The sequence below is a fragment of the Heloderma suspectum genome, chromosome 2 (assembly GCF_057233095.1).
Source record: "Heloderma suspectum isolate Gila_16-S chromosome 2, 16-S_ref, whole genome shotgun sequence".
Taxonomy (NCBI): Eukaryota; Metazoa; Chordata; class Lepidosauria; order Squamata; family Helodermatidae; genus Heloderma; species Heloderma suspectum.
Genome location: NC_139459.1, coordinates 214691970 through 214712127, shown reverse-complemented (window position 1 = coordinate 214712127; position 20158 = coordinate 214691970). Strand labels below are relative to the sequence as shown.

Genomic DNA, 20158 nt, shown 5'->3' with positions numbered 1-20158 from the left:
ATGACCTGTGTATTTACATGCAAACTTATCCAAAAACTATTGGGGAAGGGGTAAATGGAAGGGAAAGCAAATCACTCCCACCCCCAAATTGGAGAACTCCCACATGAATTGTTGCACCTATCCTTCTGAAACTTTGCTGGTTTCTTACTTGGGGACAACTCTGGGCTGTCTGTAATTTTCAAAACAATGGTCCAAGGGAGATAAGTATGGCCTCTTTTGGAGACCTCAAAAGGTCAAGGTCGCTTTTGCACAAAAACCCTTGTGGCTCTCATTCTGAAATTTGGTAGACATGATCTCCTCTGATGGGCAATGAATCCTGAAATTTTTACCCAGCTCTTCCAAGTAATAAAAATGTTATTGGTAGTTCCATTTAAAAGTAAATCAAAATATAAACCATGCACTTATTTTTTCTGACAGTGGGCAGGTGTATTCCCCTTCTAGGGGGCTACTATGCCTGAAATTATCATCGGTTCTGACCAAGAGAGAAATAGTAATTTTTTTTCTAATTTCCCATGGTAGTCAACAGGAAGCATAAAGACTCATTTTTCGAAACCTTGACTCAGGTTTGGTGCTGAGCTGAAGTGGACCAACTACAAATTGGCCCGAGCAGAAGTGGGATGTTTTCCAAAATGCTGAATTGGGGTCTGAGTTGAAGTGGGGTGGGGGGGTCAGTGCACACTTCTTGTGTATATATGTAATCGATACACACACGCAAGCACACCACATGCACACATCACACACACACAAAGTTGCACTTAGTCTTGGATATATACAGTATAGTGTGTGTGTGTGTGTGTGTGTGTATGTGTATGTAAACTTGTGTTATGCCCTGGATCTCTTAAGAACCAGCAATGCTAAGAAGAAAGGCATAATTAGGTTAAGGCTAGGCAATATACTATAGCTTCTGGGACAAGGCAGGAATAGAGAAGATTCCCTTTGTTGTTATTATTATTATTAAAACGGGGTGGAGGATGCTTAAGGTACAACAAAACTCTTTTTAATAATAATTAAAAGAAACTTTTGACTACTGATGCCCTATAAATGAAGGAGCAAAATAAATTCGAGTGTGGCATGTGACAGTGTGCTCCTATATTATTTCCACCAGCACTAAAATGCTCCATAACCAGACAGTCAAATGAGGATGCTGAAATGTGACCAAGCAGTAAGAGTAAGTTAGGATTGAATCAAGAAGAAAGTTTACTTTTATATGCACCAGTCAACATTAGTAGGACAAGTAGGTCCATTTTAAGTGGGTTTTATACTTTCAGAGCAACAACATATTCAACTACACTGCCCAAATGGTCCTTTTGCCTACCCTTCCACCTGCTATGGGCTGCAGCTAAAGTCATGCTTACTACGCTACCTCCGAGAGACTAAAGGTCCACCTAGTAATCTTAGCCCATGATTTTAACAACTGAACTAGGTAACTGCATTATGCATGCCATGTTCAACCATACACCTCTATGCAAAGAATGGTTTTTCATGTAAAGTACTTGCTGAATTTCAAGTCAAATATATGATGTTGCCTTGTAGTGAGTTGGTCTATTGACCCATCTAGCTCAGTACTATTTACCTGACTGACAGTTTTCCTTTTAAGATCTCAAGCAAAGGTTTTTAATTGGAGATGCTAGGGATTGCACTTGGCACTTTTTGGATGCAAGGCGTATGCTCTAACAGAGCTATGGGAGCAAAATAAATGCCATGCATCTATTACATAGATAGACTCCATTACAGTTCTAGCTTTTTAAAGCAGAAATCCCTTGGAATGCTGTCACTAAGCATTTACAGGGTTGGGTCTTTTATGGATCCATCCCAGCCACTTGAAAAATGACCAGTTCTTACCCAGATGGTTTGTGAGCAGTAGGGAATTCTTTGTGGCCTGTTTTATTAAATGTGATTGTTAGAGAGCTGTAAGGAAAATATCCAGATTTGGATAGTTCAGTGGATCAGTTTTCTAAACACTTTCATGGCAAGGAACAACTCTAGTAGCGAAGCTAGTTTAGGGTTGGGGGAGTGGAGTGAATGGGCATATTCTAAATGAATTGATTTGATCTTCACATCTTTTCAAAGTTAGATGCTTGTAGGCAGTCCTCCCATTCATTCTGCATGACCTCTAGAGTGCTCCAGGTGCATTTGCCAAGGAAACACAGAAGCACCCTTGGGAAATATGATACACTGTACACAATTGATTTCCAGCTAATCTAGGACATATGTGAAAGAAATTAGTCTGGGATTCCTTCTGTAATATTTGAGACCTGCTAGTCTCCTACAATGAAGTAGAAGCACAGGTTTGACTGCAACATGGAGCTTAATTCATTGTGAATAACTGTGTGTGGCTTAATTCCTTGCCGTCACTTAAGAGAACCATAGGGCACGCTGTCTCCAACTTTAAGAAATAAGGGAACATGGATGGCATCACGATGGGAGAACAGCTGCAAGAGGGGCTTGGAAATAGGCTGAGGGGGCTGTGAACCAACAACCTCTCTCACTTAGGAGCTAGAGATCAATTTGTGCTGGGTGGGGGGTAGAAAGAGAAAGATGGGGGGAGGGAGCACAGCCTGGAGGAAACCTGGGACCTGCTCTCAGTTTAGCTCCACTCTGCACCTCCACAGAAGCAAAGTGTACTCCAGACAAGAAAGGTCAGTTCCCATTTTATTTGATAATACTGTTTATTGTCCGAAGACTCAAGTGTCCACGTATGAATTATACAAAGCATCAGAGACATGCACAGTCTGCTTGTCTATTCAACAACTTTCATGTGTTCCCAGCACAAGAAAATCTCAGCTTTCAGAATCCAACAACGACAAAAAAGGTTTCCCCCCCTCCCCAATATTACTCCACCCACCAAACAACAACCCAGCCCCAGCTCCCCAATAAGCTTTAAATTATGGCAGCAAGTTAGATACTTATTTTTCATACTTACTAAGCAAAGATTTGAAAATAATGTAAACTTTTAAAAAATATTTTGAATTGCTGGCATGAAGAAGGGGAAATGTGTGTGTGTGTGTGTGTGTGTGAGAGAGAGAGAGAGAGAGAGAGAGAAAGTGTGTAATATATCAGGGAAGGTTCAGTGTGGCACTAAGCCCCACAGCTATAAATTAAGCCAATTGAAGAGCCTTTGATAGTGCTTTTCCATAAATAGATCTTTCACAATGGTTGTGTTTCAGACTGCTACTTGAATGGCAAACTTATCTTGCTCAGTGGCAGGCACAGAACTGCATTCTGGCTAGCAAGAAGCAGTCACGTGTCAAAACCAGCCTCCAACTTCTAGAAAAGACCTGTGCATGTTGCAGAGGCATGAGGAGGAAAACGGAAGGAGAAATACTACCCCCAGTGACACTCGGAAATAACTGGAGGGAAATTCCACCCTCCGTACTTTTTGACATTCTTCCCACTGTATGTTAAAAGCTTCCGATTCAGAACCCCTTAAAAATAATAAGTGCAAATCTAACAGCTAAACAAGGGGAAAAAATTAAAACCATAATAGAGTAGAGGAATGATACAACTGATTGCCAAAACAAATGGAAAACATTAAAATCAAAGAGTATCAGCAGAGAGAGAGAGAGGTAAATGTCACATAGGATATAACCATACAGGAAGCAAAACAGGAGTCTTATATTGGACTGAACAGATTTTTTTTCCTTTTTCTTTTTTTAAAATATATTGAAATCGAACAGACTGGTCCAATATGACATCTTTAAAACTCTACCTTGATGAACAGCATGAAAAGGCCACAGGGGGCAGGTATGGCTAGGAGTACTTCCAGATACCCTCCAAATTGATTTTAGAGTATTGCAAAGAGGGGGTGACTATGCAGAGCTCGGGGACCACAGCAAAGAAAGAACTGGCTCAGAAGAAAGGTTGGAGGCAGAGGAGCTGAGTGATATGATTATTTTGCAGGCAGCCAAGGTCTGTTTCATTACTCCAAAGGAGCATTTATACTCACAGTTTACAGGGGTATACCTTGACTTGCCGGCTCTTGTAGTCACATATTTGGGAGGGGAACACAGACTCTTGCCTTCTGGGGAGCTTTTGGTGCAAGGATCAATTTCTATATCGGGCAGATGGTTTGGAGCTACTTTGGCCATGCTAAAAATCACTCTGCATAGCAAGAATTTTCACGGAGGAGGACAACTCCTTTGGTCCACAGAATACTAAACACTTAATGGGAATAGCAAATCTCCGCTGGCTGGGAAGGGCTTTGGCACCAGATTTACATTAATGGCACAAGCATGCAACAGGACGTGGGCAAAGCAAATGGTTCAACTAGGAGGACTGATGGGCCAATCCAGATTTGTGAGCAAATGTTCTTTTACCGAAACCTGATAGCTGAGAATGCAGACCCAGAACCAGCATGCATCTCTCATGTGAACCACAGGCAAGGCTTAATATCCACTGACTACCTTTGTGACCTGACTAGTCCCCAAAATATTGTCCCTGAAAGGCGAGACTGGCCTCTCTGAGAACTAGTTCTCGATGGGCTGCTTTGTCATTGGAAAGAGAATGCAACACTTTTCACCTGTGCATGAGGATGTTGTGGCTCGTGATAGGCATCATCTTCTTTTGTGGAGGCTAAGAGACAGGCTTGCTCTCAGCCAACCATATGTGTGTGGATGTGGGTGTGGCAAAGAGAAGGGAATGGCTCTGAAGCGCTAAGCATGGAGGAATTTAATTTGTGGTGTGTGTGGAGGGAAGATGGGTTCTTACACAGGCAGAAGCTAGTTGGGTAGGAAACAGAGGGGATGAGCGCTGTCTCCACAAAGAGGGATGCCCCCTCTCAAGGCAATAAGAACCTGGTAGGCCTGCTACACAGAATCAGAGGCAACACCTCTCCGCCAATCATACTGTTCATTCTGGTTCCCCTCCACTGTGCCTTGGCATATTGGTAACTATGATCCAGAAAGTAAGAAACCGCTCCTTGGCACAACACAGGAGAGGAAACAGGCTAAGAAATATACAAGTGGCCTAGACATTCCCTTCCTTAGCCCCCTCCACCCCACCACTATTGTGCCTGCCTGGGAGACCTTATTTTCATGCTGTTTCCAGGAAGTGATGTCAAAGGTGGACCAATCTAATTTCTTACAGGCTTTGTTGCTATTGGCTACTGGACTGCCATGGCCCTGGGGACTCAAGGGTCCTCAATGTCAAGAAACTCTTGCTTAGGTGGGGCCACTCCACGGTACCACGCACATGAACCGTCACTCCGCTTGATGCAGGCATAGTGCTTTGCCTGCCGCCCATTGATGTTCTTCTCTGTCACCCAGTCAGTCCACAGGCACTCATCCTGAGCAGAGACATAGCAGGGGATGGAGGGGCAGCGGGAGATCTGCAGAGAAAAGACATCATAAGCATGTGTGATATGCCACCACCATAATCGGCATAATCGTATGAACATGAGAAGAGCCCTGCTGGAATGAGAACAGAAGTCCCATCTAGTCCAGCATCCTGCTGCCTACTGAGGTCATACAGAAGCCCTTGGGAAGCCAGCTTCTCCATACATATAAAATGTCTGTTGATGGGACTCCAGAACCTTATTTGGGGAACCCGCCTGTACTTTAACATAAAAAGAGACTTCCTGGCATTTCTGTGTTGTCATATATCACACTGGAGACACAATGAAAGAAACCGAGTCACATTAGGTATTAATTGCCATGGGGCCAGGTTGATCAGAGGGTTCTCTTCTCAGCTCACTGCGATGTGGGTGTTGCCTTCCCATACACAGACCAAGAGTTAGGGGAAACCAAGTTTTGGTCAGCCCTTTAAAACTGGGAGTATGGTGGTTGCCACTGTTCCCTTGTTTATTTCTCAATCAGAATGGAAACCTGAAGTTCTACTGATAGCATAAGGCTAGGTGGTAAGGCAGTGTGCACGGGACGGCTATTTCGGAATAAGCTTAAACTTTACAATATGCCTTCTTTATGTTAATGTCAAAATGTTAAAGAGACAGGCCAATGCACCGATCAGACAGAAAACAAAAGTTTTTAAAAATCCACACATCTCTAGCCGGCTCACTTTAGTACTCGCCCCTTAGCCTGTCCCCTTCCCCCACAGAGCCATCTGCCCTGTGGAAAGGATCCTGATCACTTCTTATGTACATTCTGTCAATCTGTCTACTAGTATGATTTATTTATTGTGATTCTATTGTGTCCGGGAATTGGGTAAGTTGTCTGCTCTGGACGGGGTTGCACTCCCCTTGAAGAAGCAAGTGCATAATCTAGGGGTGCTCCTGGATCCAGCGTTTTTACTGAAGGCGTAGGTGTCTTTGGTGGCTAGAAGTGTCTTTTACCAGCTTCAGCTTGTAAGACAATTATGGCCATTCCTGGACAGGAATAGCTTGACCACTGTGGTCCATGCATTGGTAACCTCGAGATTGGGTTAGTGCAATGAGCTTTATGTGGGTCTGTCCTTAAGGCTGGTCCAGAAACTACAGGTTGTCAGAATGCTGCAGCCAGGCTAGTAATGGAAGTGGCTTATCACCAGCATGTTACACCTGTGCTGAAGGAATTGCACTGGCTGCCTATGTGCTAGCAGGCCAGGTTTAAGGTTTGGTACCTGTCTATAAAGCCCTAAACGATTCAGGACCAGGCTATCTAAGAGACAACCTGTGTGGATGCTGTACTCATCAGGAGATACTCTCTCGGTGGTGCCTAGGATGCCAGAAGCCTGATCCACGATGGTTCAGGATAGGGCCTTCAGTGTTATAGCAGCCATTCCCAGTACAAATTAGATAGACACCAACCCCTTGAGGTTTTCAGATGTCTACTGAAAACTGAATTGCTTCAACAAGCTTTTCCAAAAAGGTAGCTTTGTTTTTGCTCTGTTATTATATTTGTCTATTTTAAACTTTTTTGAAATGGTATTTTATTATGGTTTTATTATGTATTTTCTAATGTAAGCAATTCATAAATATTGTTAAATAAAATAAAAATAATAAATTGTATTTATGATTGTTGATGTTACTTGTAAGCCTCCTTGGAAAGAAAGAAAGAAAGAAAGAAAGAAAGAAAGAAAGAAAGAAAGAAGAAAGCCTACAAGCAAGGCTTGAAGGCAATTACTTTCTTCTGCTGTTGCTTGCCAGCAGCTGGTATTCAGTTATATAACAAGTTGCATCCAATGTTAGGCCTACTTATGTTAGGCCACTGAAACGAGTCGGACTGAAATTAGACTAACACTGGATACAACACACAACCTCCAAGTTTAAAGGTTCCATCATAACTGCCATTCATAGAGCTATCCCCCACCTAAGATACCATATTCCAAATTGCTGATGAATATTGCTCAGCACTAGGGGCCTGACATCTCTCCAAGACTGGAATGGCTGTCATCTTGGGGACCAACCCAGGCAAAAACCCTTGAGGACCCCCCTACCCTTGCTGCTACACTTCAAGAATCACTCTGCAGCAGCAAATATGCAAATGCGTTACATCAAGCTGCCCTTCAGGTTTATCCAGGACCTAATCTTTCTTAAAAAGCAAGAGGTAGGCCATTAAAAAAAACCCCAAGATGCAGTCTTTCTAAACAATTGCTGTATAGATAATAAACAGTTGTCACTCAGATGTTGCAGGGGATCTAGATGGCTCTCTCACCCTGCACCCAGTACTCCAAGCATTTTGGTTGGAAGACCACTGCATTTTTTTCAAATATCAATAGATTATTACGGGGTAACTGCAATTTCCCAGCCAGCTACTGCTTCCACTGCAGTCATTTTAAAAAGAGAGAGACTGGGCATATGCAGAGTTAATTCCTTCACCACTGAGTATACCTAGCCCATCCTCACCCAGGTAGGATGATGGCTTCCAGATCTGAGGGTGTGACTTCTAGGCAGATATGAGCAGCAGTAGCTCACTTAAGAATCTAAGCACCAGAAAAATGTGAGGGGAAAATACTCCAGTATGGTACCATACAAACTGAATGGATTGCTAGAACACTCCACTCTCCGGATAAAGCCATATAATATGCCATTTTCCCCCTTGGAACGCATCCACCTTATGTTAAGCAAGTGACTAAAGCAAAACATTTCTCCTGATTAAATGCACACATACAAGGCAGCAGGAGGTCCAAAACCGTAATGATCCCCTATGGATTTACCTTGCACTCACAGCCCATCTGATATCGCTGGTTTAGACTCTTCTTCTGGGTAGCACTGAGGGAATCCCAAGGAATGATGAAGTCACACAGTGTGATGTGCATATTGCCATTGCCCTCAGATTTCCCTGGCAGAATAAAGAAGTTATTAGCTGGGGCATGCATGCCATACAAGCACACGTTCCGTATCGAACACATCCTGATCAGCTCCCAGGGTCAGCTTATCCACCAGCAAGTGTCTCACCTTGGCCAGGAAGTGCCGATAACAAATAAGCGTGTGCTACAAAAAGGCTCAATTATACAAAACACTTTCACGGGATCGCTCCCAGCAAAATCAAACTAAGAGTACCGATGTGCTGAGTAAGACCAATGGTCCACTTTGCTCAGCACTTTCTGTTTCAATAAGTTGCCAGCCAGATGCTGCTGGGATATTCCTGACTCCATCTCCAGCAGGCAGTAGCCAGCACTATACTGTGACTGAACTTCGGAGGGCGCACTTTTGGCTATATAACTAATAGCCACTGATAAAACTATCATCTGTGTATTTATCTAATCCATTTTAAAAGCTGGTTATGCCAAAAGCCAACACAACACCTTGCTGCAACAAATTTCATAGATGAATATTGTGTTGTTTGCTGCTGCTCACACCTATTGAATTAAATTGACCCGCTGTTTTTCATTTTGAAACAGTGAAAGCCTTTCCCAATTTTTTTCTCTATTCAGTCTCTCCACGCTCCTCGTGTTCTTAAAAGCTTCTGCTCTGCCTTTGCTCAATCCACCTTTTTCTAAGCTGAAACGCCCCAGTAATTAAAATCTTATCCGGGCAGGCATTTTGAAGAACCTCAGCATGCATTTTATTAAAGTAGCATACCACAGCTTGCAAACTGCAGTGCTATGTAGCACTTTAAAAAAAAAAAATGCAGGTTTAGCATTCTCATCTGGAATGTTGTGACAGGACTGAGGGAGAAGACAAAAAGGAATATAGTAAGCCAGCATGGAAGAGTAACAGGAAGGGCCTCAGTTCAGCTCTTTCTCCAATACACACAGGATCTGGGGAATGAAGGGAAAGAAAGGTTCCAGTTTTCCCTATTTCCCTCCTCCCAACACATCTAACCCTCCTGAGCGACTTTCCTCTCTCCACCCACTCCCAGTACACTTGTGGGCAAGTCCTGATTGCCAAGCCACACCAGCACAATCCTCCCAAAGAACATAAAATAGAACTACACCTGCCTTCCCTTGCACATGGCAGCAGCACTGTCTGTATTCTGCTTTTGTCTCCATACAGAGGGGAAAAATTCCTCATCACACTGACAGCCTTCATTCACATCTATTTTTTCTAGGTATGGAATTTGGTTACTCATTTTCCTAGTAATAATCATAAAAATACTATCGGGTGAAACTATGTCTGGACTTTTGATTATGAAGCCATTACTGTGCAGCAGTTCTTGTCTGGACTGCCTGTGCTATAAGGAATGATGCCACTTCCAGGACTTGGGTGAATCAAGTGTTGTCTGGACAAGCCCTACTTAATAAGGAGTTTCAAAATGCCAAGATCTAGCAGACTACCCCGTAGATTATGGCATTGCATGCTTCATTACAGTCTCAACAGCCCTGGTGAGATTGAGCTGACTGTAAAAAAATCATCATCCTTTCATGAACACCAGGAGGTGGCGCTTGGCGAAGCTCTACAAAGAGAATCTCAAAGCAAAGCGGTCCATGGGCTCCAGTTCCAGCTGCATGCTGTCTATGACGGACACCAGGATAGTTTGTGATATGGCAGGAACCCTCCTTGCACTACAGAGGGCAGGCTGCATTTGCCTCAGTTGGAAGGGCGCTTCATTCTAGTGACTAGTAGCCAGCATAGGCACAGGATAGTCTGGTTTCATGTATGTATGTTAAACACTTCTTCCTAGCAGATTCCAGGGTGATGCACAGTAATAAAAGTACAATATAATAGAAACAGCATGTCATCTTTATAGTATACGAAAGTGAGAGGAAACAGAACCAGAAAACTGTAGACAGAGGGAATAAATCCAACTCAAAATGCCTGGACAAATAAATATGTCTTGGCACGGCACAGAAAAGACTGTAATGTTGGCATCAGTCAAACTTCCTCAGGGAGGGTATTACAAAGTTGGGGTGCCACCACAGAGAAGGCCCTTTGCTTTGTTCACACGTAATGCCATACTTCACCAACTGATGGTAGTCAGAGAAGAGCCTAATCTGAAGATCTTAATACATGGGCAGGATGGTATAGGACAGAGGTACAGAGCCTCTTTCAGCCCAGGGGGCCAAATTCCATTTTAGAGAAGCTCTGGGAAGCTGCATTCCAGTGGTGGGTGGGGCACAAGGGGGAGGGCCAAAAACACCAGCACATTTCAGCTGAAAGCTCTTACTACCCCTAACTAAGCCTTAGGAGAAGTATTTCACCCTTTCAGAATGGGGGGAAAACTGCACAAAAGTTAGGAAAACCACCCTAACGATCAGTGGTTGGCGGAAAAAGGCTGGGCCAGGGGAGGGGAGGGGGCGTGGCCTTCTGGGGAACCCCAGAAGGCTGGATTTGGCCCCAGGCCTGACGCTGTGCACCCCCGGTATAGGAGGAGGCAGGTATTTGTCAGGTATTTGGGTCCCAAGCTGCTTAAGCACCAGCACCTTGAATTAGGGTCAGAAAAAAATAGGCAACCAATGTAATTCTTTAAGAATTGATGTAATATGACTCCACCTAATTAAACCAGTCAGAATTCTGAACTCATTGAAGCTTCTGAGTCATCTTCCAGGGCAGCCCCACATATAGCACATTACAGTAAGCCAATCACAAGGGACTTCTTAGACTTGTTACATGTGTGTCCCACCCTTTCTCCAAAGAGCTGAGTTTAACTTCACAACACCCCTGTGAGGTAGTTTAGGCAGAAAGAGTGACTTGTTTAAGGCCTTATCCAGTGAGCTTCCAAACTAGAGTGAGGATTTGAACCTGGGGTTCTCACATCCTGCCTATCACCATAATGACCTATTTGCTCTGTATTCAACTTTCTTCCAGGCCCAAATAGCATCAATGCTCCCAGGGAGAAAACAAGTGTTCCATTCATTCTCCTTCCCCCTGGCTTTTTGGGGACAATGAGTCTCTGCAAGCATTATTCTTTACCTGCAATGAGATACTCCTTCTTCCCACCAACATCCAGCGTCACCCCACACACTGCTGAGGAAGGAGCCGTGTAGATGAATTCAATGTTCTGATCAGGCCCTTTAAACATCTGAGAAGAGAAGAAGTTGGTGAGGCCAAGGGCAAAGGACAGCAATTTACATCACACGTTATGATGTAAATAAGCTAACCAGGAGCATACAAGACATTCCTGGGCAGGAGATCCCACGGGGGTAAACAGGGGTATCTCTTCATGTGCTAACAGGGGTGCTGCCGGAGGTCATCCTCTTCAACCAGGGGAGGAGGCCAGGGTGGCTGGCTTATGAAGAATCCTTTGGCCGCCCCAGCCTCCTTCTCTCCATCTCCCCGAAGACTCTGCTAGATGGGCAATGTGCCTCCCTCTCTGCATAGGATACTCGCAAACCTCTGAGTTTGTTGCACCCAGGGTGCAACTTGCTTTTTTTTCTTTTATTTTTTTAATGCTTTTATCATAACACATCCTGGATCAAAGGTTTTTCCCCTTCTGTTATCCTGTGGTATTCCGAACTGGGGAGTCCTTCAGGTTTGGGCAGTTGAGGATCTGGAGTGGGAAACACTCCATCATAAAGCCTCTAAGATACACAGAGGCCCCATCTACACAGGGGATTTACTCTGGTTCTACTGCGCCTCACAGAAGATCATGGCAGATGATGTAACCCCCACTCCACATCAACTACACATTTTTCTCTCCGAAAAGCTGCTTCTTTGCAAAGTTGTTTTGCGCTGGATTTTCCCATCAAGGCAGCCTCAGTGTGGTTTGGGAGTCAGTGTGACCTCAGTTGGCTTCAGGGTGAGCTGCGGGGAACAGCATTGATAGGTGGAAGGGAAAGTTGCGCCATGAAAGCGTGGACACGAGGAGAGGAGTTGGCTAAATATGTTTGCTTGGAAGTAACTCATTCTCTTCCATTCCACTTCACTTAGCATGCAAGCGAGGAGAGGGGCGGGGAGCCAGCCTGCTGTTTTAAATATCCGCCCTTACGGTAGAGCAAGGGTACACAGGACTGTGACAATTTTAAAAGCTGACCCCCCCCAAATTACCGTTATTCCTGCTGAGAAAGGAGAGTGGAGAGGGGGGTCAGGAGAACTCCTTTGCCTGTTGTTTTAAATCTTCACTCACCAGCAGACGTGCACATACATTTAATGAGTTTAAAAGCAGATCGCCCCCAAATGACCCTTATTCCTGCCGAGAAAGGGTGGACATGAGAAGAGGTGTTGGCTGCACATGTCTACTCAGAAGTAGGTCATTCTCTTCCATTGCGCTTCACTGAGCATGGGAGCAGGGAGAGGGTTGGGACTCCACTCATTCGCTGCCCTGCACCTATGCAGTTGATGACGTTCAGTTCTACTCGCAGAACTCAGCCCACCCAACCCCGAACTAATGCAGTTTCAGGTGCTGTTTGCCCCATGAAAGTGATTTTTAAAAAATGAATACACTGCTTTACTGGTTGTATGTGCTGTGCAAGAAGCAAATCTGAATTCTTGAAAATCCAGATTTACACAGAATCACCTTGTAAAGTCTCTCCATGTAGATGGGGCCAGAATTATTTTGGCTTGTGGTAACTATAAGTCTTCAAAGTTCTGTTTGGCATCATTCAGGCTTTTAGATGAACAGTTGTATGATACTAGCTAGAACCGCAGCAGGGTAACAGGTTTATTCATTCTCTGTAACCCTGCGATATGCTTAAACGTGTGTATGTATATTTGACACAGATATATCTTGTGTCATATAAAGTTCCATGTAAACGGGACTCCCATGTACAGCTTGTTACCTTTATCTGCTTGATTTCATACTGGATGCGTTTGATGGGGTTCCCATAGATGTCGTTACCAGAGTCCACCTCTCTTTGAGCGACGGCCTTTGCTCTGATCACTGAAACAGAAAGACACCGAGGAAATTAGTGGACAGATGCAATACAAGTGCTGGGCCCAGCTCTTCCGAGGCTTACTACAATCCTAGAAATGGTCAATCTCACTCCCCACTCTTTGCCACATACAGTAGCTGTACCAGCACACAAAATCTGGAGCCATCAATCCCTGGGGACAGTTTATGTGGCACACTACAAATAATATAGTGCCCTCCTCTTCTGCTTACTCTCTGTGCTTATAGGTCACTATTAACAATCATGCAGATTGTTAGCCGAACTGGAAATGTCTTCTTGCTCTATTTATTTCAGAGAGAAGGCCACAGATCTGCATCATCCACAGCCAACCTCCAAGAGAGGAAAGATTTGTTGCAGCTGAAACATGTTGATTGGTTATTATAAGATGTGGAGGTTAATAGCTTTTCTTGTTAAGTGTATTTGCCATTACAATTCAGATCCGATCATCAGTAATGAAACTGTCCACACTGAACCTTACCCACAATAAGCATATTTCACATTTGACCTGTATTTAAAACCTTCAAGTAGCTTAAGAAAGAGACCTATTGCTGTGCTGGAGAGAACAAAACATGCAAACAAAGCAAGAAAAGCAATACCTGTTACATAAGCTTGCATGCTCTCACCCAATAAAAGATCATCAGAATTCCTATGCTGGGTCAACATCAGCCAATAGTGCATCTACCTCAACATTTTGTCTTTTACCATCTAGACTTCACAGGGAAGAGCACACGCAGGGCACAACAGGAATATACATCTGCTGTTAGTCCTCAGAAATTACTAGTAGACCTGTGGCTCAAATCAACTCTCACTCACCTACTCTGGTGCAATCCATGCTCATTAAAATGCTGGTACAAAACCTAGTAATAGAGCTTACTCTCAAAGCAAGAGAGCAAGCAGTTTACAGCAGCCATGGGCAGAAGGCAGACTGGGATCTACCGGTAGATCTCCGAGAGTTTGGAATAGATTGGCAAAGGTTTCTGACTCCCAATTGTTTAACAATAGCGATAACAAAATGGGTGAGTATTCTTAAACCTAAATCTGGCTGCTGAAATTATGAAAGCTTAGGGCAACTAGAAGTGGACTTTTGTATGAAAGGACTGCAAGCTCAGTTCAGCTTTGGTACTGAAAACAAATTCCTCAGCTCAGAATGTGCTCAGAAGCACCCTGTTCTTTAATGCTAAGCGTATGTCTTTTGCACCAGGCTCTAGTTCGTGGAACTTGGGGTTCTTGTACAAAACAAAGTAGATCCAACAAGCCTGACATCTGCCCAGCCCTGCTTCATAGTATAAACTTTTGCTTGCTTTCAGTGTAAGTTCTTGTACTGCGTTTTTATAAACTTTACACCTCAGCCCAGGGAATACAAAGCAATGATCAAAATGCCAAACTGAATCTCTGCCAGAAGGCATGATCTTCCACACACATTAGCCTCCCTCCCACAGATCAACCACACACTGAAGACTGCTGTGCCGCAAACAGAAAGCAGGAGCTAATCAGGTATATCACACCTAAGCACATGATTATGCTCTTCATATGCATCCAGAAATCACAAGCAAACCAAGGCACTGTTACAGGATATGTCAAAATACTATATGCTGTATATTGTTCAGGAATTGGGTTTGCTTGGAAATTAAAGTTTATTCCCTTATTTCTGCACCATAGTGGAGACTGGAAGCAAGGAGGTAAAGCAACCTATGGAGCCTTTAATGCCTTGGGTCTCCCATTCAGTTCATTTGTATAATTTGACTTACACTGCGCAACCCTGTCCTCCTGTTTTCATGATTCCCTCGCAATTATGTGGTCTAGAAAGTGATATTTTAAAATGAAAGCGTCAAAATCAAGGAATTTGAATGACAAACCATTGTAACGTTTTGGGAGAGGGGAAAACAGTTTGTAAAAGTTCTCCAAAGCATCAGCAGGTCCTCACAACATCCTGTAGCAACAAATTCCATCAGTAAACTGTTCAGTCTGTTGAGAAGTAATTCCTTTAGTTTTTTCATACACATGTTGCCAATCAGTTTAATTGGGTATAAATTCCAGAGGGGCAGACACGTTAGTCTGCAGCAGGCAGCAAAAACAACAGAGAGTCCCATGGCACCATAAAGACTAACCCATTTACTGTGACACACACAAGGTTTCCTGAACCAGAGTTTGCTTTGTCAGATGCCACAGTATATTTGTTAGCCTTCAGTGTGGCACAGGACTCTTTGTTGCTTCTCTGGGGTATTGAGTTTCTCCGTGTCGAGACTCAATAACTTTTCCTTATGCTATTATGAGAAGGGCACAAGTCTGACTCAACATCCTGCTTACCAGCAAATGTCTCAAATAAAGCTGCCTTGGCTGGCCACTGTGTGAACAGAATGCTGGACTAGATAGGCCTTCGGTCTGATCAAGCATGGCTCTCCTTATGTCTGCCTGGGCCAGTAGTGACTACCCTCCCAGGCACTGACACTCCATGGCCATAGACAGAGGCCATTCCCAGCCCCACCACCTGAGATTCTTCACCTGGCAATGCCAGGGACTGAACCTGGGACCTTCTGCATGCCGAGTACATACTCTTCCCTGAGATAAGGCCCCACTTCATTGCACCCTGGCCCAGAAGGTTCTGGTGCAGTTTCTAATTTGCCATCTTTGCATTTCTCTGCATTTCCTCTTAGTGTTCGCCTTCATGCTGACCTGGAACTTTTAGCCCAAGCCAATTATCAGCAGGAGGAGGCAGGTGAGTCTTGACCCCCCATGTTCAGTGCATGGACCCCAGCAAACTGCTTGGAGACCCACCCAGCCCCATGTCAGATCTGTCCCTGTGTATCGCATGTGGGCACGCCACAGGCCACATATAGCCACAATTGTCCGGCCCACTTTTCCTCGCCCTCAGTTGGTCATTGGCCTCTCCCACCTCCCAGCAATCCTCGTCAAGATTGCTATTGGCAGGAAGGAAACAGCAATCTTCATAAGGATTGCTGGCAGGGTGAGGTTACAGTCTCTTCCTTCTCCTGAGTGGTCCTGATAAAGAGGTGTCTGTGTGTGCATGGGAGCAGTGGGAAGAGGTGTCTGTGTGTGCGTGAGAGTATGTGTACGTGTGTGTGTATGTGTGTGATGTGCGTGCGTGCGTGCGTGCATACATGCAGGGGTGCAGCCCGAGTGCTGCATGCAGCTCTCGGGAACAAAGAAGTTGACCACCTGTGCCACATCTGATAGTGTTAGGAAACCATCCAAACACGCCCTATAGTTTCAGGTAAGATATAAGTTCTACTGCACGCTACACTCACCATGGGTATTCTGTCAAAAATATTCCAGCCACCCTCAGCCGTGCCCTGGTACACCATTTAGGAACTCTTACACCATTTACGAACTCTGGATTGCTGTCATCATATGGCCAGAAGCCCCGCACCAATGGCCATCCGGTTCATGACTACTCACAGTTCAGTAGGGTGATTTGTGCAGAAAGTAAGAGTTCCTAAACAATAAGTATGAAGGCATTTATTTGGTGACTTCAGTAGTGAAGTATTTGGCATGAAGGGCTGCAGAAGCAGCAACAGAATAGTAAACAAATGTGGAGAAAGCAGCAAGCAGGCTTCTTTGTTTGGGAGCTCAACTGGCAACACTGCATGAGTTGGAGGTGACTGGCCACCACTTCAGGGTTAGACTATCCCACCTGTGGCCAGCTCCTGGTTACCGCAGGCCCCTGCACAAGAGACCTCCTTTGGGCCTCGCCTACCCGCCTCTGGCTTGGTGGCTCCTTCAAACATCCATGGCCCTCAGGCAGTTGTCCGCTTGTACTGGCCTTCAACATCCCAAGATCTGCCTATGCCTCTGTGTTGCAAAGTGTGCACTGAGAGTACTGCAGCTCTACATATCCAGGAGTACCTGGGTTTTTATCCAGGGCGGATAAAATGAATCAAGGCCACTGCCACTAAGAACAGCATCAGGGTTCGCCTGCGGATCGTCAGACTGATCTGCAGGCCTGTCCTCACATTTCGGAAGACTCTTGTGCTTCTGTGTTTTGCATGGTGTATCCTAGCTATTGCAATCTGACAGTATCCAGGAGGCATTGTGTGAAATATATAGGGTTGGGGACATTCTGTGATGAGATGCCAGGCAAGATGTGACTTGCTCAGCCACGGATCAGCACTGCCATAAGTAATCAGATAATCTCTACTTAGCTATCACCAGGGTTTTGCTACATGCAAAACTCAAAGAGATGCAACACTGAAGTAAGGAATCCTGCTCTTGCTCACAGCTTCTAAAAACCATTTTCAAGTGCAACCTCACAAGTGAAACTGTGGGGATTTTTTTTTTTTTTTTTTAACCACGCCTTGACTAAAACAGAGTAAAGCCTCTGGGGATTAGCTAACATTGCTTTGTGGTCCAGATGCAGTTTGTGTGCTGACCATTGGGCCATTCCTAGAATCAACTATCCATTGCATCCTTCATATCCTGTAAGTGTTTGAAAAACTGGCTACATTTAGAGAACCGAAAATTAAGGGGCAACATGTTAAGGGGCAGCTATGGTAAGATGGATAGTACTTGTTTGCCTTTGCCTTCAAGACTTTATTCAACAAGCTGTTGGGAAGGTAGTATTTTAAGTGAGCAGCTCTCAAATGGTGGGTTTAAATGGGAGCTTAAATGGTGGGTCTCTCTGTTGGTAGCGGATACTGAAGGTAGAGTGACAAAAGAGGATAGTAAGGACAACTTGTATACTGGGCTTGAACAAGAAGGTAAATTTCCAAGCAGGGAGAGACAGAGAGAGAGAGAGAACTCCTTTGGTAGATCTGTTTACTAGAAAACATGGGAATCAACAGTTGAGCCCAGGAATATTAGAAAAAATCTTGTAATTGTAGGAGCAGTTCGACAAAGGAAACAATTGCTTAAAAAACATGAAATCTCTTTTCCATAGCTCTTTTTTTAACTAACACAATGTATCCACATTGCCCTCATCCAGGAAGATATATCCCCCACTTTAGAAAACAAAACAGAAAACCTTTCATTAACATCCAACCTGAAAAAGTGTTTTATGTCACTTTATTTGCTGATGCAATGAATATGAACTTGAGCACACTCTGGGAGAGAGCAGAGGACAGGAAGGCCTGACATGCTATGGTCCATGGGGTCACGAAGAGTCGGACATGACTGAACGACTGAACAACAACAACAACATGCATTGATTGGTCCTAATAAAGGTATTATTTTACTGAACATGTGCATTTGAGGGCAAGGTATTACACAGTGCACAGAGCTGGGCTGAACGACCTTGGAAGTCAATTCCTGCTCTAGGATTCTCACGGTTACCTTCTGCCCTTGGTCCTACCTAGGAGTTTCAAGCATCACAGAAAAGGGGAGGATGCATCTCTGCCTGCAGGGCTCTATCCCAGCCTTAGACATATGGTGCAGCCATCACCAGGCTCAGTTTCAGCGCCTCTTTGCATTCCCTTTGCTGCAAACTGCCTGTGGCCTGGCTTGGATGCTTTTGGCCTGGCCTAAACAATTGTGTGACAGCAGCTGAGAGTCTTTAGGCCTGGCTCATAGTTATGGCTCCAGGCTTTTCCACTCACGTGCTGCTGAATCACTGGCAAAAAATGCAACCTCGTAGAAGGACGATTTCTGTTCTTAACAGTGCGGCTTTGTAGAGGGGAATTGCTGCTTTGCACTTTCTAAGCCAAGCAGCCAGCAGTTCAGCCAAGCAGGGGAATAGGGGAAAAGAAGCAAGAGTGTATGCATACACACATGAAGCCCATAGAAAAGATCAAGGAAAGGAAATCCTATGGTCTGTCATTGCTTTGTAGCCCCACAAACAAAGATGCTTGCTTTAAAGAGCTGGGAGGTTTAGCACTCGACATGCAACAAGGCCAGGACTTTGTGTGTTCAGATAAAACAAAGAAAGATTAAATTCCCACCAGATCACCCCTTACTGTGCTTATTTGGTGATGCACCAGCATGCATTTTTAGAATAACTTACAGAAGTTTATCTCTGGGCAATAGACATACGTTTTATCAGGGCTGTATTTATGCTGCATTCCACAAGAGCACAAAAAGTACAGATGGCCATAGTAGGCACAGAACCCAGTTTCCTTTATTATGGTCATATGACTTGGCCTTGTAGGCCCCTTCCAACCCTACTATTCTATGATTCTATGATTCTATGACTGGAACAGAAAGAGAGAGAAAGGAGTGCAGTGATGTAAGCACTATTAACACCCACCGCATGATAATGCACAGAAAAGAGCAACAGCACAGAGGGCAACAGTCAACCCACAGGGCACACAAGGAAACTTGGGGAGACTTAGAGAATAACTGCCACACATGGGTCCACAGACGTGCTCACCAGCTCAACACTGATGAACACATTTTTTTATTCGGCTGAGATGCCCCAGGATCTCCTAAGCCTTGTGCTGTATCTCAGAGAGACTCAGAAAGCAGTCTCATTGCTTTCCAAGCCTCTGCAAGGCTCCACACGAATCAGGCTCCGGGGGGTGGGGTGGAATCCGGGTCACAATGCATTGTGGAGACGCTCGCAACACGGCGAGATGTCTTGCTGCTTAGCAAGCTTCTCTGTGGCTCAGTTGTGTCCAAGTTCAAACCCTTGCACCCTCAGAGCTGGGGACAGAGGACAGGGGCTTGACCCCATAGTTATGCTGGGCCACAGAGGCATATTAGTGTCTCCAAATCTTGGTATGATATTACAGGCAAGACACTATCCGCCCACTTAAGTGGCCACAAATTTTGGCTCGCTACCAAGGGCCTACCAACTCAGAAGGAACAAAAACTATCATTTGTATCCCAGCAGACACACCACACAACTGCACACTGGGACAAAGAACAGCGAGTGCGACAACACAAGTGAATACACACAAAAGTTGCAACCACAAATGTGTACTAACCCTCCAGCAACAGAATTAAACGGTAGTATTACACACTAGTGCAAGAGAATGTTGTTATTAATTCACTGACAATGGAATGGAAAAGACCAATTAGACTCTTCCCTTGCACTATGGAAAGATCTTCCATCTATGTACGAGGA

The 20158-nt window shown here is 44.5% G+C and overlaps 1 protein-coding gene across 1 annotated transcript in view; it reads right to left on the bottom strand.

Moving 5' to 3' along the window:
- Positions 1 to 2635: 2635 nt before the first annotated feature.
- TIMP2 (TIMP metallopeptidase inhibitor 2) overlaps positions 2636 to 20158 on the bottom strand; it is a 33417-nt gene continuing 15894 nt past the window's right edge. Inside the window, exons 2-5 of the mRNA XM_084837749.1 lie at positions 13033 to 13133; positions 11228 to 11336; positions 8089 to 8213; positions 2636 to 5326 (exon numbers count right to left, since the gene is read on the bottom strand). Coding sequence (XP_084693875.1) covers positions 5129 to 5326; positions 8089 to 8213; positions 11228 to 11336; positions 13033 to 13133 — 533 coding nt within the window. The 3' untranslated portion in view covers positions 2636 to 5128. The remainder of the gene's footprint in view (positions 5327 to 8088; positions 8214 to 11227; positions 11337 to 13032; positions 13134 to 20158) is intronic.